A 20,818-nucleotide genomic window follows, 5' to 3' on the forward strand; every position below is an offset into this window, starting at 1 on the left:
GATCGCGGGGGGCCCCAGGGGTCGGATCCCCCGCGATCTGCAACTTATCCCCTATCCTTAGGATAGGGGATAAGTTGCTCACCACTGAATCACCACTGGACTACTCCTTTAAGGCTGTTGGAAAACCATTCAGAGGGGGACTACCTCATGAAGCGCTAATTAAGAGGGAAAAAAAAGGGGGGCGCTACTTTGAAGAAGCTATAAAATAAAACATGATTTAGTTTGTTTACTACTTATTTCCATATGTGTTTATCATTTTCATGTTACCTTTTCATTACAATACATGGGCTGAAAAGGTGTAGCCTACCTTTTGACTGGTGCTATATATATATATATATATATATATATATATATATATATATATATATATATATATTACTACATATCACTATAACTTACACATATATACTTTATTACCTCGTCTAGGTCAACGTTTCCGTTAACCTCGCTGACCACTAGGTTGTATATTTTGTCACTGACTTGTAAAGTGTGATCTTTAATTTTCAGGACATTTTCCGTTACTGTAGAGGAAGTTTGAACAAATGAAAGCATTAACAATAATGAAGGACCAGCGGTAATACACTTTACTTACACAGAAATCGCTTAAAGTTTTACAATATTTCTAGGCTCAGTACCGCCACTTGATTTTTTTTTTTTTTTAAATACCCACAAGGCTATGACCATACATGCGCCAAACTTATTAAAAGCATAGCGAATGGACAGTGAGACTATTAGAGAATTTTGTAGAGGTTCTTGTGTATGCCTTGTGCTTATCTATTTTAACTGAGATAGTCAGCCATACAGATTGCAATTCTATCACTGAAACGATTTCCTAATGCTGACTACATTTCCCATGAATCCTCTGGCATTAGAGAGAGGGGAGGAGTCTCATCACTGCACATGGTCATCTAATCAGACTGCTGGTGCTAGAGTTCAGCCAGGAGAACTAATTAAACATATGAGTGGGATGAGTTCACATTAGGAGTCATTTATTTTATTCAGGTGTATTGTAGATCTGAAGTCTTTAGGCTGTGTTCACAAGTAGAACTTTTATTGCATTTTGCATTGTGTACTGAATTGAGGCTGTTTTTGCAGTGATTTTTAAAAATAGCAGTAAACATTAGGTTTTTACCATGAATTCCACAATTCCAGAAATAAAGGGGGAAAAAAAAGTGTGAACAAAGCCGCAGGGGAAATTTAGAACTACTATAGATCCTGATCCCATAAAGATAGCAGTAGCAATATACAAATAGATCTGGAGGGGGAGGTGAATAACTGCAATACATCCTGATGCTATAGAGATAGCAGCAGTATACAAAGAGCTGGGAGAGGAGGTGAATAACTACAATATACAGTATCCTGATGCCATAGAGATAGCAGCATACAGATAGAAGGGAACTACTTTGAATCAGTGTGGTGATAACCTGACTCAGTTCCAGTGATTAAACACATGGATGCAGCTGTACTGGAAAAAAAAAAAAACAGATAGCGCTGTAAGAATAATGATGGTGAGGGTGCATTATATGGACAATATAACTGTTCATACCTCTATAGAAATAAATGGGAGGAGTCAGTCACAACTGGCCCCACAAGTCTATAACAGCTCTGGCCCGATCCAGCATAACTCATATCGAGCCGTCACTTCTTGTAGTAAGATTTCTCTACCTAGTGACAGTGATGTTCATAGATGCCCATCCTGGGTTTTACCTTGATCATCTTCAAATGTTACAATGGCATAAGCTGCAGCTTCCTGGACAATTTCTATGTTTTTCACTTCTGCTCCTCCAAATTTACTCCTGAAGAAATGAATAGTGAGTTTATCCTTAACACGTGAAGTTGGAATGTCAGTCGGAATTCCATCAACTCGAAGTCTCTTTCTTTCCATACTGTCCTTTGGTTTACTAAAAAGCTGCTTAAGAAAAAATTATAATAATAATAATTACTTTGGGAACATGACATAAAACAAACAGGTTTAAATACCTTATGAGTTCACCAGGATGTCTATAGGAATAATACAAAATGGGCTTTTTCTATTAAAACTTACATCCTTGTCCAGCCCTTGTTCGCTCAGGAGCTGAGTGAATTTCATACCCCGTGGGTATGGGGGTAATACAGGACATAGTCAAATGGCCTGATGTCCGGCAATAACCCTTTAGATGCCACAATCAAAAATGTATTGTGTATCTTAAATGGGAAAAGAACGTTGCCAGGGAGCTGATCATGACCACCAGTCTGTACTAATAGCACGCAGATAACACTGATCAATGCTATTTTATGGCACAGCATTTGTCAGTTTTTATTACATTGATTCTTTCGATTACAGTCTCCTACGGGGACTAAAAAAAGTGAATAAAATGTCAAATAAATGTTAATAAATGCAAAAAACTGTGTGCAGTTCACAGCTACAAAGGTCCGAGGCTAGATGTTCACCTATAGCCCTAGGTGCTAGGAATACTGGTGCATGATTGTGGTATATCAATAAAAAATAAATATCAAGAGACTGTGCTTCAAATCCTTAATGGGTTTTATTTAAATTAGATATCATAAGAGATTCTATTATATATGTATTTTATAACTATCCTGCCACAGGGCTTTTGTGGTAGGAACCTAGTACACACTAAAACTGCACTTAAAACATATGATGTAACGGCATAAAACATCAGTTATGAAATCGCAATACTGCAAAATGCTGGATAAAGGCAATCGATACAAAATACATTCAATACTCCGGCACTAATGGCAGCAGATGGTAAATGTCTATAACTGTTGGCCTTAATGCTCAAACACTGACACAAAGTATGTGTCTTAATGAAAAGACAAGATGGCATACAAAAGAACTTAATGATTGTTCTCACCAAATAGATTGTGGTCGTCCTTGTAAGGTGTCAGCTCTGACAGCGGGATGACGGCTGGCACAGTCAGCGCCGGGCCGTAGATGGATTATAGCACACCGTACCGCTGTCGCACTCAATGATAGAGAGCGGAGGATAGGCAACTGTTACTCGGACCAACAAGACCGGAGCTTCTGCAGAGTGGCATCTGACAACAGGAGAAAGTCCACGTGAGGTGAGGTATGGAGAGCAAAGGCCAGTTAGATGGAAGCGCAGGAACGGAATGCTGTCAATCAGTGTGGCCATTAGATGAGGTCTTTCCAGGGACATCATCTGCAGTAGTAGTGCGTCTCAATAGTCCACAATCTAAACGTGATTCAGGGTGCTAATACACGACCCCTTCCCTCAGTAGTGAGGTATAGGAGTAAAGGAAAATGCAAGCTATATACACACGGTCTCCAGCAGTAATAAAAATCCGTAAAGGATCCACAGGACTGTCTACTTACAGGTATGCAGGGAATAGATACCAGAGAATAAATGTCAACAATAAATACATAAATATCTATATGTAAACTAGTATAGTTCCTAAAAAATAAAACATTATTAAGAACCAAGAAATACAATAAGAAAAAAATATGCATAAGATGAAAATAAATATGCATAAGATAAAAATAAAAATATTCAAAAAATGAATGCAAAAAAAAATAAATTATTTATTTTTCCACCAAAAAAAATAAGAAATAAGGAAATAAAAATATGAAAATGGAAATAAAAAGGAAAATAAAAAGGAAAAATAAACTAAATGAATAAAAAGTTTAAAAAATACGAATAAAAGAAAAGTAAACTATATATGGCAGGAAACAATAGTTGCAAATATAGCTAGATGTAAGTCTGAGCCAGCCCGCATCACCTACTGATTAATCCGGGGAAGCAGGGTGGATCAGAGTACATCGAGCTACAAGAAACCAAATAATTCAAAATTCGAGTTTAGTTCCCTTGGCTCCATGCTGTCAAACTCCTCAATCTTTTTGCTTTCATCGCGAGACATCTTAATCACGTAGCTTCCACCCCTCCAGTCGTCCTTAATTACCTGAAAACCAACAAAAGTTAGGCTTGACAAGTCTTTTTCATGTACAGTAGAAAAGTGTAAGGATAATTAATGTCCATCTACGGCCCGTTGCTGGCGGTGTCAGCCATCATCCCGCTGTCAGAGCTGACATACCTTACAAGATGACCACAATCTATTTGGTGAGAACTATCATCAAGTTCTTTTGTATGCCATCTTGTCTTTTCATTAAGACATACTTTGTCAGTGTTTGTGAGCATTAAAGCCGACAGTTAGTACATTTAACCATCTGCAGCCATCAGTGCCGGAGTATTGGATGCCGAATTAAAGTGACATCTTCTTTACCATCCCCGGGAGACATTCCTGTCATAAGTGAAGATATGAAGTTCCAAAAGTTGTTCCCCCCCCCCCCCCCCCACCCCGTAAGCAGTACCCTGGGGGTAGCCATCCTCTTCCAGTGCTATTCGCAATCTCCTCACCACTGAATCTTAGGTCACATGACATTAAAGTGTACCTGTCATCAACAAAAAATGTTTATATAATGTAGATAATACCTATATATATATATTTGTAATATACATAGGTTAAAAAAAAATGGGTATTTTTGTGGAAAAAGTGCTATCTCTGAAGTTTTTGCCTGTGTGTCTCTATGAGGTGTCTAAATACAGGAAGTAAGGGCAGGACAAGCAGGGATCTGTGCAGGCTCCTGGCTTGTCAATCATCCTCATGTGTGAGCCCATAGCATGCTTGTCCACCCTCACTTCCTGTATTTGGACTCCTCATAAAGACACAGGCAATAGCTGCAGGGACAAAAATATACATATTTTTTAACCAATGTATATGAAAAATATACATATAATTGTATTTTCATTATATAAAAAGTTTGTTTATGACAGGTACACTTAAATAAGCAGAAATCAGTGTAAGGGACTTTGGTTTATGAATTTGACTGTATAATATGGGTTAATGTGGCTGAGGCTTTTACTAGTACAGTATACGCCTGGAGAAGTAGACAGTTTTGCACTCGGCCTGCGCTACTATCCATGTGACTGGGACAAAGATTTTGCACACAATAGATATCAAAATCCTCACTGCTGCCAAACATGATAAAACAGACTACAGCTCCACCTGGTGAAACACAGGGGTATTACAGCACTTAGAAAATATTGCCATTGGGCACATCTGCTCCGCCAGACAGATCGTCGATAATTAATCTTATTAATAGACAAAATGATGATGAATTCAAAGTCTCCAGACCCTGTCACATTTTGTTATGTTGCTCCTTTTTCTAAATTTTAATAAACTCACTGTGCTATAATGCAGCGTTATTCCAAACTGTTTTTCTCCAGCTGTTGCAAAACAACAACTTCCAGCATGCCCGCATACTGAGAGTTGTAGTTTTTGCAACAGCTGGAGACACTGTTTGAAAAATACTGCTATAATGAGAATGTGACAGAATTTTTTATTTATTTTTACTATATTTATGAAAGGAAAAACAAAGTGTTCAGACCATTTACTTAATATTTAGCTCTGGATCCTCCCATTTCTCAGGAACACCTTTGAGATGTTTCTTCACCTTGATTGGAGTCACTTGTGGATTGGACATGATACAGAAAGACACAGCCCTCTCTATGTAAGGTGACAACGCACAGCTGACAATGTACAGCAGCGCAAACATCAAGCCATGAGAGGGGAATAACTGCCTGTAGAGCTCAGAGACAGGATTGTGTAGAGACACATGTGTGAAAGGTGTATGGGCGTATGGAGGAAACCAAGCACTGCCCTTCACCTTCCCAATACCATCCCTACAGTGATCATGGTGGGGGCAGCTTTTTCCCCCAAACAGATTTAGATAAGTCTCCCCCCCCCTAAGGGCACAGTCAAGATAACATAGGAGCAGCTTGGGGACAAGCCTAGGAAAGTCCTTGAATCAGAGCCCAAACCCATTGTGACATCTCTTAAGATACCTGAAAATGGCTTCCACAGATGGTCCCCTTCCAACCGGACAGAGCTAGAGGGGATCTGCAGGGAACAATGGCAGAAAATCCCCAAATCTGGGTGTGTAGACCTTGTGGCCTCATCCAAAAGAAAACTAGAGGCTGTAACCACTGAGTAAAGGGTATGAATACTTATGTCACAGGAAGACTGAAAGACAAGATAAAAAAAAGTCTGAACACTTTAAAGGGGTTATCCAGGCCAAACCTTTTTTATATATATATATCTCAACTGGCTCCGGAAAGTTTAACAGATTTGTAAATTACTTCTATTAAAAAAAATCTTAATCCTTCCAATAGTTATTAGCTTCTGAAGTTGAGTTGTTGTTTTCTGTCTAACTGCACTCTGATGACCGTGACATCATCCCGGGACCGTGACATCATCATTGAGCAGTTAGACAGAAAACTTCAGAAGCTAATAAATAACTATTGGAAGGATTTAGATTTTTTAATAGAAGTCATTTACAAACTACTGAGGAAAGGGTTATATTATACAACCCTGAAACGCGTCTAGTCGTTTATGCACAATAACTGGCATAATATTATTCTTGGAGAACTGTGCCCATATATCAAGGCCGGTTACCTTTTATGAACTGTACCATTATCAGCGCTCTTACTTTGTTGTCTACCCGGTCCAGCAACACAAATCCATCCCGGTGCAGTGATCCCACAGCTGACGTCAGACGCCGGCAATACGAGGCGAGCTCTCTGTATCCAGTATACGGTCCCGATAGTCAACCAGCTAGCGGTGAGGAATTTACCAACTCCAGCGCATGCCATTTTTTGTCATAAAATAGAAGCCGATTTTTTGCCAGTATTATTGTTCTAATTACGGTATGCATAAATCATATTGTTATGTTGCTTTTATTATGTATGTTCTTCTCACAAGGGCCCTGTGAGAAGTACCTTATTTTATTCATATTTTTAATAAATTACTGATTATTATTGAAGCACGATCCACGATTATTTATTTCCACATACCCACCTAGAAGGTCCAGGCTACATTCAGTTTTTTTGTTTTCCCTTTTTTAGCAATTAAGGTATAGTTGCTTGCCCAGTTTGACCTCGGTGTGTATTAATTGTGAGCTGCACATACCTATATTTTTCTAAAATTTACAAATCTGTTTAACTTACCGGAGCCAGTTGATATATATAAAAAAAGGTTTTGCCTGGAATACCCCTTTAACCATTTGGGGGACACAAGGCATACAGGTACACCCCTGTTCCCGAGTCCTTAAGGACTCTGGGTGTACCTGTACGTCCTGAGTCCTGTTCCCGGGGTTTAACCCCTTAAGGACCACGGGTTTTTCCACTTTCGTTTTTTCCTCCTCACCTTTTAAAAATCATAACTCTTTCAATTTTGCACCTAAAATTCCATATGATGGCTTATTTTTTGCACCACCAATTCTACTTTGCAGTGACATCAGTCATTTTACCCAAAAATCTACAGCGAAATGGAAAAAAAATCATTGTGCGACGAAATTGAAGAAAAAACGCAATTTTGTAACCTTATGAGGGCTTCCGTTTCTACGCAGTACATATTTCGCTAAAAATGACCTTATCTTTATTCTGTAGGTCCATACAATTAAAATGATCCCCTACTTATATAGGTTTGATTTTGTCGTACTTGTGTAAAAATAAAAAAATCATAACTACATGTAGAAAAATGTATGTTTAAAATTGGCATCTTCTGACCCCTATAACTTTTTGATTTTTCCGCATATGGGGCGGTATGAGGGCTCATTTTTTGCGCAGTTTTTTAGAGGTACCATTTTTGTATTAATCAGACTTTTTGATCACTTTTTATTCATTTTTTCATGATATAAAAAGTGACCAAAAATAAATTATTTTGGACTTTGGAATTTTTTTGCGCGTACGCCATTGACCGTGCGGTTTAATTAATTATATATTTTTATAGTTCGGACATTTACGCACGCGGCGATACCACATATGTTTATATTTATTTTTATTTACATGGTGTTTTTTTTTTTAATGGGAAAAGAGGCATGATTTTAAATTTTATTAAGGAAAGGGTTAAATCACATTTATTAACTTTTTTTTTTACACTTTTTTTTTAGCAGTGTTATAGCTCCCATAGGGACCTATAACACTGCACACACTGATTACCAGCATTTCCAACCCTTTAGATGCAGCAATCAAAGTTAATTGCAGTGTCTAAAGTGAAAATAAAACTATCCCGGCAGCTCAGCTGAGCTGATAAGAACTATTGCGACAGAATCGCGATGTCCCGATCAGCTTACCGGGCGACCGGAGGGTCCTCACCTGCCTCCTGGTTGTCCGATACATGTGAATAAGCCCTAATAAAAGTTTGAACCCCTTTTCCTATTTTTTTTCAATAGAATAATGTGATAAAAAAAATCATATTTGTGGTACCACCGTGTGCGTAAATGTCCGAACTATAAAAATGTTAGCTAAACCGCATGGTCAATAGCATACATGTAAAAAAATACCAAAGTCCAAAATTGTTCATTTTTGGTCACTTCATATAACATAAAAATATATTTTTTAAAGTTTGCATCAAAGCAAAAATGGTCTAAGGCGACAGGGCAGCGACTCTGTCCTGGCCTCCCTATTCTCATATTGGGAAAATAAGCTATAAGCTATCTGAAACTGATTTGTCAATCCCCATCCTGGAGGGGTGGACGAAGCTCAGAAAGGCGGTGACCAATGAGGGGTGGAGGGAGACTCCGTTTAAAATCTTACACCATGCTACCTACGGATTCTCGCTACCAAGGACGCCTGACAGACCTGACAGGATTGAGAATTGCCCTAATTGTGGAGACTATAGGACGGACTTACTACACGGACTGTGGTCATGCAGATTATCGCAAGCTTTTTGGGAGACTGTGGCTGGCGCTGTACTGCGCAAGTTGAGCCCCGGGCTAGTCCAGACACCAAAATTTGTCATTCTTCATGTTGGACAGGGGGATGTGTCTATCTCACTATTGGTTCATACTGCCATTCTGGTGGCCAAGAGATGCTTGTTGGTTCATTGGTTGGAACCAAGAATGCCTACAGTAGAGGAAGTCCTAAGCCAGTTGAGGAGATACATGCACCTGGATATACAGTAACCACCCCGACCTACGATGGCCCCGACATATGATAAAATCGACATACGATGGCCTCTCAGAGGCCATCGCATGTCGATATCACCATCAACATACGATGCTTTTATATGTCGGGGCCATCGCATTAACTGCTATCCGACAGCGCAAAATGCTTAAGCTGCTGTTGGGATAGCAGTTTAAGCATCCCTGGCAGGTTCGCTTACCTATTCCCGCTGCTCCGGGTCCACTTTGCGATCCTCCGGTGTCTTGCGCATCTTCTCCAGGGTCCGGGCCTCGCTTTCCAGCATCGTTATTACGTCACTACGCACGCCGCGCAGCAGCGTAATAACGTCACCAGAAAGCGAGGCCCGGACCCTGCAGAAGATGCGGAAGAAGCCGGAGGATTGCGAAGAAGACACCGGAGCAGCGGGACAGCATCGGGAGCGGTGAGGACCTGGTCCGGAGCAACGGGGACAGGTGAGTACAGCTTCCTATACTTTACATTGCACGGATCCCTCAACATACGATGGATTTGACAAACGATGGGTCGTTTGGAACGAATTACCATCGTATGTTGAGGGACCACTGTACTTAGAACCAAAGAGAAATCGGCCAAATGGTTTTTCAAAAAAATGGAAAAGGTTCATAGTGAAGTTTTTGACTAACGATGACATTGTACAGGTGATAACCCCATTTAAGGATACTTCCTGGTATTTGACGAGAGCAGCATTGGGAGAATTGGGGCGACTACGTTTACCTGATGTCAGCCTGACTGAAATTGCTCTGGGGGGTGCCGAAGAAGCGATTAAGAGGAGACCTAATCTATTCCTCTTTGGGGAGGGGATGGGGACCATGGTTGCAGTCTCTTCATGAGCTTAGGAACCACGTGCAAGTAATTCTAGAGGCGAGTGGGATATTTTGTCATTGGGAATTGCATGTGTAAATGCAGTTTTGAGGGGGCGGCAGAGGGCCCTCGCGAGGGCTTGGGAATCTCATAGGAGGGGTTTGGGGTGGGATATCTGGCAAGTTGTATGGTGTAATATTAATCTATATAGGAAATTGTGTTTGTTTTGCTTTTCATTTCTATACCTGATAAGCCATGTGCGGGGTATGCCCCGATGCACTTTCTATGTATTAAAATTGAAAACCAAATAAAAATATGTTAAAAAAACAAAAAAAAAATGGTACAGATAAAAACTACAGACCACGGCGCGAAGAAAAAGCCCTCATATAGACCTGTATGGTCAATAAAAAAAAGTTATAGGGGTAAGATTCCTACAGATCTTGGCCATTCCACAGGTCTTGCACCTGGTAGCTCCACATTTGAAAAAAAAACAGCATTCCTTAACCAAAAGTGTTCACACCCTGTTTGACACAATTAGGCTGGGAGATACTGTCCCTTAATGTGCTGTCTTTTTTTGGTACTACCGCTATATGGATTGAACAAAAGAAAGCCCCATATGGATTGAACAAAAGAAAGGAATTTATGTATCATTACTAGTATTCCTCCAATCCGTTATCATTGGTTACAGAGTTTATTATAAACAGAAAGAAATGTATAAAGATTGTGGTCATACGAATCAATGTGCACTGAAGGACTGCAATCAAACGCATTGTGTGCACAAGGTTTGTTCAAATCATTCTGAACCTGTTAAGGACCAAGGGCGTACCTGTACATCCTGGGTACTTTCCCTATCCATAATGCGGGGCCATGGTGTTGTCCCGCGTGATAACGGGTCGGGTCCGGCCTCTAACAAAAGCCGGGACCAGTGAGTAATAGCGTGCGGTGCTGCGCACTAATAACCCTTTAGACGCGGCGTTCAAAGTTGATCACCGCGTCTAAAGTGAAACTTAACTAATGCCGGTTAGCTCAGGAGGCTGTTCAGGACCGCCGCGGTGAAATCACGGCATCCCGAACAGCTGTAGGACACAAGGAGAGTCCCCTTACCTGCCTCCTGGTGTCCGATTGCCGAATGACTGCTCAGTGCCTGAGATCCAGGCATGGGCAGTCAAGCGGCAGAATCATCGATCAATGGTTTCCTATGAGAAACCATTGATCAGTGTGTGCAGTGTTTTAGCCTCCTATGGGATAACAAAGATCAGTGTGTGCAGTGTTATAGTCTCCTATGGGAGCTATAACATTGCAAAAAAGAAAAGTTAAGATCATTTAACCCCTTCCTTAAAGGACAAATGCAGCGCAATATACACTTATCCCCTATCTACAAGATAGGGGATAAGTGTTTGATCGCGGGGGGGGGGGGGGGGGGGGGGGGGGTCTGACCGCTGGGACCCCCCGAGATCTCGCTAACGGGACGCCGCCATTAGCGCTCATAGTGAGCGCTAAGGCGCGTAGCGTCGGCCTAGAGGTTGACTGTGACGCTCCGCCTCCTCCCCGTCCCCATACAGTTCTATGGGGGAGCCACGAACATGGCCTCCCCGCCTCTCCCATAGAGATGCATGGAGGAGGCGTGCCGGCCCGCAACGTGATGCTGCGGCAGGCATGCCCCCTGCAACGGGAGAGCCGCGGCCCCCGTACAGGAGATCGTGGGGGGTCCCAGCGGTCGGACCCCCCGCGATCAAACACTTATCCCCTATCTGTAGATAGGGGATTAGTGTATATTGCACTGCAGTTGTCCTTTAAAAGTTTTTTTCCCCCCATTTAAAAAAACAAATAAATAAAATGTAAATAAAAATAAACATGTGATATCGCCACGTGCGAAAATGTCCGAATTATAAAAATATATCATTAATTAAACCGCACGATCAATGGCGAACGCGCAAAAAAAATTCCAAAGTCCAAAATAGCATATTTTTGGTCACTTTTTATATACCGTATTTAATCGCATATAACACGCACTTTTTAGGCTAAAATTTTAGTCTACCTGCGTGTTATACGCCGATAAGACGCTGCAGTTCAATTATTTAAAGCGGCCGCTTTAAATCATGAACTGCAGCGGCTTTGCAGGTGCAGAGACCCGCCACCGCTGCCGGCTTCTCTGCCCCTGCCTGTCCTGGGGTCTAGAGCCCTGCTGCCGGCCCTTCTCTCCCCCTGGCTATCGGTGCCGCTGCCCGTTCTCTCCCCCTGACTATCGGTGCCGGCGCCCCATTGCGGCGCAGATAGCCAGGGGGAGAGAAGCGGCGCCGGCAATGAGGCAGTGGCGCCGACAGACAGGGGGAGAGAAGGGGCGCTGCTTCAGGCCTTCGGTGTGCGTCCCCTGCGTCGTTGCTATGCGCTGCGAGACGCAATGACGTTACTCGTCATTGCGCCGCACAGCGCATAGCAACGACGCAGGGGACGCACACCGGAGGCCTGTAGCAGCGCGGACCCGACCCCGGCAACAGGTAATTATACAACTGGGATGGGGGAGGCAACGGGGCAGCGGCACGGTAATGGGTGTTGCTGCCCCTTCTCTCCCCCTGGCTATCGGCACCGCTGCCCCCATTGCCGGCGCCGCTTCTCTCCCCTGGCTATCAGCGCCGGCACCGATAGTCAGGGGGAGAGAACGGGCAGCGCCGCAGATAGCCAGCGGGAGAGAAGCGGCGGCAAGCAGGGCTCTAAACACCAGGAAAGGCAGGGGGAGAGAAGCGGGCAGCGACGGCCCCTCTCCCCCTGCCTTTCCTGGCGGTGTATACGAATGCACACACAAAAAACTTTTTTTACCCAAATATCCTTGGTAAAATGGTGAGTGGTATACCCCGATAAATACAGTAATGAAAAATTTTTATAAAAATCTATCAAAAAGTCCAATCAATACAAAAATGGTAACGCTAAACTCTTCAGATCACGGCGCAAAAAAGGAGCCCTCATACCACCCTGTACACGAAAAATTAAAAAAAAAGTTATAGGGGACAGAAGATGACAATTTTAAACGTACCGTATACATTTTCCTGCATGTAGTTATGATTTTTTCCAGAAGTATGACATAATCAAACCTATATAAGTAGGGTATAATTTTAATTGTATGGACCTACAGAATAAAGATAAGGTGTCATTTTGGCCAAAAAATGTACTGCGTAGAAAAGTCATTACAAAATAGAATTGGTGGCGCAAAAAATAAGCCATCATATGGATTTTTAGGTGCAGAATTGAAAGTTTCATTTTTTCCTCCTTACCTTTAAAAAAATTGTAAGAGCAAAAACAGATAAACCCCTGGTCTTAAGGGGTTTGGGTTTAAGTATTTTGTAAACCTGTCAAGTAATTTTTAAGAAATAATACATTATTTTATACTCGCACGTTCTTTAACTCCTCCCTCTGGGTCTTGTATTTAGAGGTGGAGGATTGCACAGGTGTTGAGATCAAAAACGTGCATGCGTTCGAAATGAGTCCATTGGGAGTATGTTGCCGACCAGGTGATGTGTCGTTTGTGTATCCTGAATACTTTTTAATCCTTTTTTTGAATAAAGCTTGAAGTTTTTACAAGGAATTACTGGATCATACATTGTTTTCTTTACTGAACCATATGGACCTACAGAATAAAGAAAAGGTGTCATGTTTACCTACAAGTGCACCGCGCGCTATTAGCCACAGCGTGACCCCGCGTTATAGAAAGGGAGTGGGCATAAGGCACACTGGTACTCCCTCTGTCCCCAACAGGTTAAACCGCACGGTCAATGACGTACACTAAAAAAAATAAAAATTGCGTATTTTGGGTCACTTTTCATACCATTAAAAAATGACTAAAAAGCGATCAAAAAGTCAGATCAAAACAAAAATGGTACCGATAAAAACATCAGATCACGGTGAAAAAAAATGATCCCTCATACATCCCCATATGCGGGGGGGGGGGGGGGGAATTAGAAAAAAGTTATAGGGTTCAGAAGAGGCCATTTTTTTAAACGTTTACATTTTCATGCATGTAGTCATCATTTTTTCCAGAAGTACGACAAAATCAAACCTATATAAGTAGGGGATCATTTTAATCGTATGAACCTACTGAATATGGAAAAATGCACAGCGTAGAAACGAAAGCCCCCAAAAGTTACAAAATGGTGTTTTGTCTCTTCAATTTTGTCTCACAATGACTTTTTGGTATCTCCGTACATTTTTGGGTAAAATGACTGATGTCACGACAAAGTAGAATTGGTGGCGTAAAAATAAGCCATCATATGGATTTTTAGGTGGAAAATTATGATTTTTTAAAAGGTAAGGAGGAAAAAACAAAAATGCAAAAACTGAAAACCACCAAGTCTCTAAGGGGTTAAGGTGAGAATGGGGCCGAGTCCCTAAGGGGCAATGCACCGTGTATAAGTGTAGATAAATGCTAGTTTAAAAAAATAATAAAAATAAATAAAAAAAACACGCACTCACAAGTTGTGGCTAAAAAAAATGTTACATGTTCTTTTATTTCATCATACGGTAAAGTTACAATGTGACGTTTCCATTGCCTCCGGTCATTTCCAAACCTTGATGATCCATGATCAGGGACCCATCCGTCTGCACCAACGTCTTCATGTAGCGCTGCTCATACGCAAGATGCTATCTGACCGCAATCAAGCAGGAGCAGACTATGACTAGGTTTACACAAACATTTCACTTTTTGTTGTTGTAGAATTTAACGTGAATCCTGTTAAAGGAGAACTACGGGATTGAAAATTTGATCCCCTACCCTATAGGGGATAAGTTTCAGATCGCGGGGGGTCCGACCGCTGGGGCCCCCCACGATCTCCCGTACGCGGCCGCGGCTCTCTGCATAGAGAGCGCGTGTCGACCACCGCACAAGGCGGCGGCTGACACGCACCCTCCATTTACTGCTATGGGAGAGCCGAAGCGCTGCCTTCGGCAATTTCCGGCTCTCCCATGGCAGTGTATGGAGGGGGCGTGTCGGCCGCTGCTTCGTGCAGTGGTCAACACGCCCTTTCTAACCAGAGAGCCGGGGCCCCGTACGGGAGATCGCGGAAGGGCCCCAGCGGTCGGACCCCCCCCGCGATCTGAAACTTATCCCCTATCCTTAGGATAGGGGATACATTTTTCAATCCCGTAGTTCTCCTTTAAAGCCTAAAAATTTTATTTGCATACATAAAATGCATGGAAACAAAAGCTTTGACATGTCCCATCGACTTGGGTATATGTATTTTCTGAAAGACCGAAAAGTAAGGGACAGGGCTCGACAAATCCCACACGTCCGATCGTTATTGGGAATAAGAATTTTGTGGTTGCGCCCAGGTTTTTCTCAGCCCTTTCAATATGGGGGTGTCCATCTTACAAAAAATAAATAAATAAAGTTTCTTACCTCCACTCCAATGTTACATTAGCCACTAATAACTGACACAGGGGGAGATGGAAACACCAATGACTGACACGGGGAGAAGAAGGGACGCGAATGACCAACACAGGGGGAGATGAAGGGACTAGCGATACAAAGAAATTTCTACCACCAAAAATTATTAGCTGAAAAATTGTGTTTTTGGTCTTAGGCGGAAAGAGAAATTGGGGCTAAAAATATTGGTGGATGTGGTCTACACTTTTTTAGACCCCATAGGGCACTATCACATGCAATCTGTAGATTGCATACACTGATCAATGCTATGCCACGGTTCTAGGTCGGTCAGAAAACCGTATTTGGGGAAAAATGAGACAACCGGAGTCAGCGTTTGACTCCGGTCGGCTCATTGACATGAATGGGGTTCGGGCCGGATCCGGCTTGGATACGGGAACGGACGCTTTTCCCCCCTCCCAACCGGATCCAGCAACTGTACACTACAAACGTAGTGTGAAAGCACCCTAACAGCCACAGATTGGGGAAGATTTATCAAAAACTGTGCAGAGGAAAAGTTGACCAGTTGCCCATAGCAACCAATCAGATTGCTTCTATCGTTTTGCAGAGGCCTTGTTCAAAAATTAAAAAAGTGATCTGATTAGTTGTTCTGGGCGGCTGGGCAACTTTTCCTCAGGACAGGTTTTGATTACCCCCCCCCCCCCACCACCACCACCACCACCACCAATTTGTCAATGAAACAATCATCAATTCCCATACATCCCTTTGTGACTCCTCCTGGAAAACTTGTTTTTTTTTTACCTGAAAAAAAAAAAAAACTGAAATAATTTTTGCGTTCTTGAAATGCAGATCTTGTGGCATATCTTACAAATATTGTGTGTCTTAGTCTTGGCGTTCTTTCCTGTGTTTTTATTATTAATCATGTGATTCATTGATCATGTGACTAGCATTTACATTACAGAACCAAGGGGGAAATGCCAGGAAAACCACTAATGTTAATCCCACATTGCTTTTTTCCACTTGCATTTTTTCCTCCTATAGAAGTCTATGGGGGGGGGGGGGGGGGGTATTTAAAATTTTTACCCGTTTTTTTTACTTTGGTTTTACGGACATGCACCAAATTTATCATTTGATGCATGTCCTTTAGTAACATTGGCGCATACCATATTCTTCCTTTGGTATGTGTGTTTTCCCATGTTAGAATATTGTTGGCGATGATTTGCGGCAAACAAGTGCCTTATTGCACCAAAAAACTATTGGTGCAAGTTACAAATTACTGACCACTGTAAAAATCATACAAGTTTACAAAATGACAGTGCAGAGAATGCGCAAAACTTTGGCGCAAAAAGACAGCACCAAAATAATGCGCCAAACATACGCAATAGAAGACACATAAATCCTTTAAAGGAGAACTCCGGAATAGGAAAGTTATCGTCCATACTGCTGGCTAGTGCTGGGCGATATGACCAAAAATGAGTATCACGGTATTTTTCTAAAGTATCACGGTATTTTTTTAACATTGAGACTTGCATTGAGGTGGCGTAGCGGAACTAAATGGGCTTTTGGAACTAAATGATCAGAACACTGGGGCAGTGGAGTACCCTTTTAAATAGATGTAACAAACAACCCTACAGCCTCCAAAACTACAACTCCCAGCATGTTGGACTATATAGTAGTGTATAGTATAGGTCAGTGTTTCCCAACTAGGGGTGCCTCCAGCTGTTGCAAAACTACAACTCCCAGCATGCCCGGACAGCCAGCCTCAACAGCTGGAGGGCCTACTGTAGGTATAGTATATTATACAGACCCCTGTCCATCCCAGAACCCTGACTCACCTTCCCAGTTGCTGCAGGGACCGTCCGGGGAGGGTGGTCCGGGCCATCCATCCTTCCTGTAGTGTCCGGCGGCATTCCGGGTGGAGGGTGAACCGGTCCAGGCTGTCCTTCTCCAGGGGTCCTCTTCTCCACTCCGGGCAGGCTCCAGCCTAGTAACGCTGCATAGACGCCGCTGCGCAGTGATGTCCGTGCGCAGCGACGCACCTGACGTCACGGCGTAGCGGCGTCTATGCAGTGTAATAGGCCGGAGCCTGCCCGGAGTGGAGAAGAGGACCCCCAGAGAAGAACAGCCCGGACCGGTTCACCCTCCACCCGGAATGCCGCCGGACACTACAGGAAGGATGGATGGCCCGAACCACCCCCATTACGGGTAAGTTAAAAAATGTTTATTGACTCGGAGGGTGGGGGAGGGGCCCAACCGGTATAGCGGTATGGGCAAAAATCCATACCCTGGGAGGAAAAAAAACGGTATCCAGGTTCATACCGGTATACCGCCCAGCACTACTGCCGGCAGTAAAAAATTAATAAAGATGTACATACCTTCCCTCGCTCCCCCAGTGCCTCCGGTAACTGGCTCTGGTCTCCGCCGTGATCCTCTTCCTGGTTGCCGGTGGTCGACGAGTCATACTGCACTCAGCCAATCACCGGCCACAGCGAAGTACCGACTCGGCCGGCGATAGGCTGAGCGGCAGTGTGACGTTTTCGGCCCAGGCAGCAGGTGCCGGTGTAGTGAAGAATTGTGTGTCTTGACGCGTTCTCACACTGCCGCTCAGCCTATTGCCAGCCGAGTCGGGACTTCGCTGCGGCCGGTGATTGGCTGAGTGCAGTATGACTCGTCGACCACCGGTAACCAGTGAAGAGGATCGCGGCGGAGGCCGGAGCCGGTTACCAGAGGCACGAAAAAAGGTATGTACCTGTATTTTTTTTTTACTGCCGGCAGTATGGACGATAATTTTCCTATTCCGGAGTTCTCCTTTAATAAATACCCCCCTATGAGTGGAAAAAAAATGTTGGCTGGATGACTGACTGTCAGGGCACGCTGGGAGTTGTAGTTTTTGCAACAGCCACAGGTTCAGGTGACATATGTGTATTGTCCATGAAACAACCATTCATGACACATCCCTTTGTAACACCTCCTGGAAATGAATACCTAAGTGGTCGCAATTTTCAAGTTACACTTTGGCTGATAAAAAAAAAAACTAAAAAAAAACAATTCAAAAGGGGATTTTTTTTTTTTTTTTTACCTGAACCCAAACACCAGAAATAAAAATAAGTTGTGCTAAAACTTAACTTACTTTTGGTGTTTGGTTTCAGGTTAAAAAAAATTATATATTATATATCTTATTCTCCCATTTGAATTTTGAGGTTTAAATTTATTTTTTTTATCTTTTATTTAACAAGTCATAAGATCCCTTAATCATTTAAGGCCCCTTTCACACTAAAAAAAATTAATCCGTAATGAACGTCTGTTATAAAAATCTTGAAAAACGGCCATTAGAAAATCCCATTATAGTATATGGGATTTTTCTAATAGCCGTTTGAACCCGTTATCGCCCTTTATTTTGTGACGGCGAATGAACGGAAGAAATAGTGCATGCATGGGGGAGCCAGGAAAAACACTTATGGGAAAGTGCAAAAAAAAAAAAGGTCATGTGGGTTTAACATAGCAAACAAAAATTAAAAAATAAAAGGGGGAGGGGAATCACTGGCTTTCAGTGCATGCTGGGATTTGTAGCTTTGCAGCTGGAGAGCTACATGTTGGGGGGGGGGGGGTCACCCATGGACACTCACTAATGTATTGGGGGCTTGTTGTCACACATTAGGGGGGGGGGAATAGGGGCCCTATGGTGGGTAGTGGGGCCCTATGGTGGGTAGTGGGGCCCTATGGTGGGTAGTGGGGCCCCATACTGTGCTATAGGTAAGTCCACATGAAGTACAGCCCCCTAGGATTTGTGGTAGACGCCATGGGGTACTGACCAAACTTGTCCCACCCTGGTCACAAACCCTGGCAGAGGTGGTTATACTATGTAGTACTACAAGTCCCAGCAGTACAGGTCACATAGACACAAGGCCCCTCCCTGCACATTACCGCATATACAATAGCTGGGGCGCAGCATTTCCGTATAATGGAGGGGAGAGGAGTCTGTAAAATACAGAAGCCGGAGAAGAGTAGAGCCGCTTACCCTCCGTGCACACAGTGCGGTCACCGCGGGCCCGGGCTCCTTCTCCCGCTCGACTTTTTGGCGGGAGTTACGTGTGGGCGGGGCGGAAGACTTTCTAGCAACTACGACAAAACTCCAGACTGCAGTAAACGAAAGTGAAAACCGCGCAGTGCGTAATGACAGCCACAAGATGGCGCTATACTCGCGCGCGCTTCACCTCAGGTCCCGACGTGCGGCTCCGCGACTGTGGTGAAAACTACAAGTCCTGTCATGGCTACAGCAGTCCGGGCATGCTGGGAGTTATAGTTTCGCCCCAGGAGGAGGGGAGCTGCTACAGGTGTCCATAAAATAATTCTCATACATCCCCCTGAAAACGCTTTCATGAAAAAAAAAATGCCGTCATTGCTTCAATTCCCGCCATTTTCAGACCCGATTATGGCGCAGTTACCACACAATTTATTTTATTTATTTATTTTTTTTACTAAACCTCCCAAAAATACACCAAACACCACAAAAAAAACAACTACCCTGTCATAATGTGATCGAAAAACGCAGATAGTTATGTTTTATCCACACAAATTGTCTTTAGTCTTGGCGGTTTTTCCCCTGCGGTACTTTCTTATTATTAATACTACAAGATTTTTAAATGGAGAATTAAGGGGTTAAACCGCCAGTAAAAACGCTACTGATAACTGATAAATACACATCGGCCTTTTCATTGCGTTTTTTTCCCTCCTGGGGGGGGGGGGGGGAAGAACCCGCCAGTAAAAACACTAATGTTCAATACACTGTTTTTTTCATTGCGGTTTTTTTAAGTCTTTAAGTGGAAAAAAACGCCAAGTTTGTGGGTCGCTGGCTATCGGCATGCTGGGAGTTGTAGTTCTCAGGGGGATTACACATGGATACTGACTACTTTTACTGGGGGCTTGTTATTAAACATTAGGGGTGATAGGGGCTCTATGGTGGGAAGTGGGGCCCCCAGATAGGTTCATCATTGGGGGCCTCACACCATAGAATCTGTGGTAGACGGCCATGACGTATTGTACTACAAGTCCCAGCAGTTCAGACCACATAGACGCAAAGCCCCTTCTCTACATTGCGCACAGGTTGCTGTAAAAATGCTGGGAGTTGTAGTACCACAGCTGTGGCCGGAACCGCGTAGCATTTCACTATCATGGAGGAGCCAGGACGTAAAGTATAGGAGCTGTAGTCTACCTGTGTTCACACAGTGCGGTGCGGTCCGCAGCCTCCTCCTTCCCTCAGTTCGCCCGCCGGCTGCAGTCACGTGTGAGGAGGTGGCGGAGGCTTTTATAGCCGCTCCGGGAAAAGCAGTGCGGCGCCTAGTTACCGCCGCACGATGGCGCCAGAGTCACGCGCGCGGGCGGCGCTTTCGCCACAGACACAGCACGGTACGTGCTGTGTCTGTGGCGAAGCGCCGCCCGCGCGCGTGACTCTGGCGCCATCGTGCGGCGGCAACTGGGCACTGTACTGCACGCGACCTTGTTGTTTTCGCAAGTCCTGTCACGCCTAAGGCTTGTCGGCCATGCTGGGAGTTGTAGTCTTTTTACCAACACAGTCATAAGTTGGTGAAAATGGTTCGGGGGGGGGGGCATAGTTATACTGTATATGCATTGTCAATAAAAATAA

At 43.4% G+C, this 20,818-nt stretch overlaps 2 protein-coding genes across 10 annotated transcripts in view; one reads left to right on the plus strand and one right to left on the minus strand.

Moving 5' to 3' along the window:
• Positions 1 to 20,818, minus strand: part of LOC130296515 (uncharacterized) — a 207,867-nt gene that overhangs the window by 15,589 nt on the left and 171,460 nt on the right. For 4 of the 9 annotated variants that reach the window (XM_056548117.1, XM_056548120.1, XM_056548122.1 and 1 more), the window contains 2 exons: positions 1,708 to 1,912; positions 418 to 521 (listed from right to left, as the gene is read on the minus strand). In XM_056548117.1, the coding sequence (XP_056404092.1) occupies positions 418 to 521; positions 1,708 to 1,912 (309 nt within the window). Of the gene's footprint in view, positions 1 to 417; positions 522 to 1,546; positions 1,688 to 1,707; positions 1,913 to 2,855; positions 3,040 to 20,386; positions 20,557 to 20,818 lie in introns of those variants that run through there. The other 5 variants (XM_056548125.1, XM_056548124.1, XM_056548123.1 and 2 more) reach the window with 5 other exon arrangements.
• Positions 19,306 to 20,818, plus strand: part of LOC130296516 (uncharacterized) — a 62,821-nt gene continuing 61,308 nt past the window's right edge. The window contains exon 1 of the mRNA XM_056548129.1: positions 19,306 to 19,508. The gene's annotated coding sequence lies outside the window, so the exon portion shown is untranslated. The remainder of the gene's footprint in view (positions 19,509 to 20,818) is intronic.

This window comes from Hyla sarda, chromosome 12, assembly GCF_029499605.1.
Source record: "Hyla sarda isolate aHylSar1 chromosome 12, aHylSar1.hap1, whole genome shotgun sequence".
In the NCBI taxonomy this organism is placed as follows: domain Eukaryota; kingdom Metazoa; phylum Chordata; class Amphibia; order Anura; family Hylidae; genus Hyla; species Hyla sarda.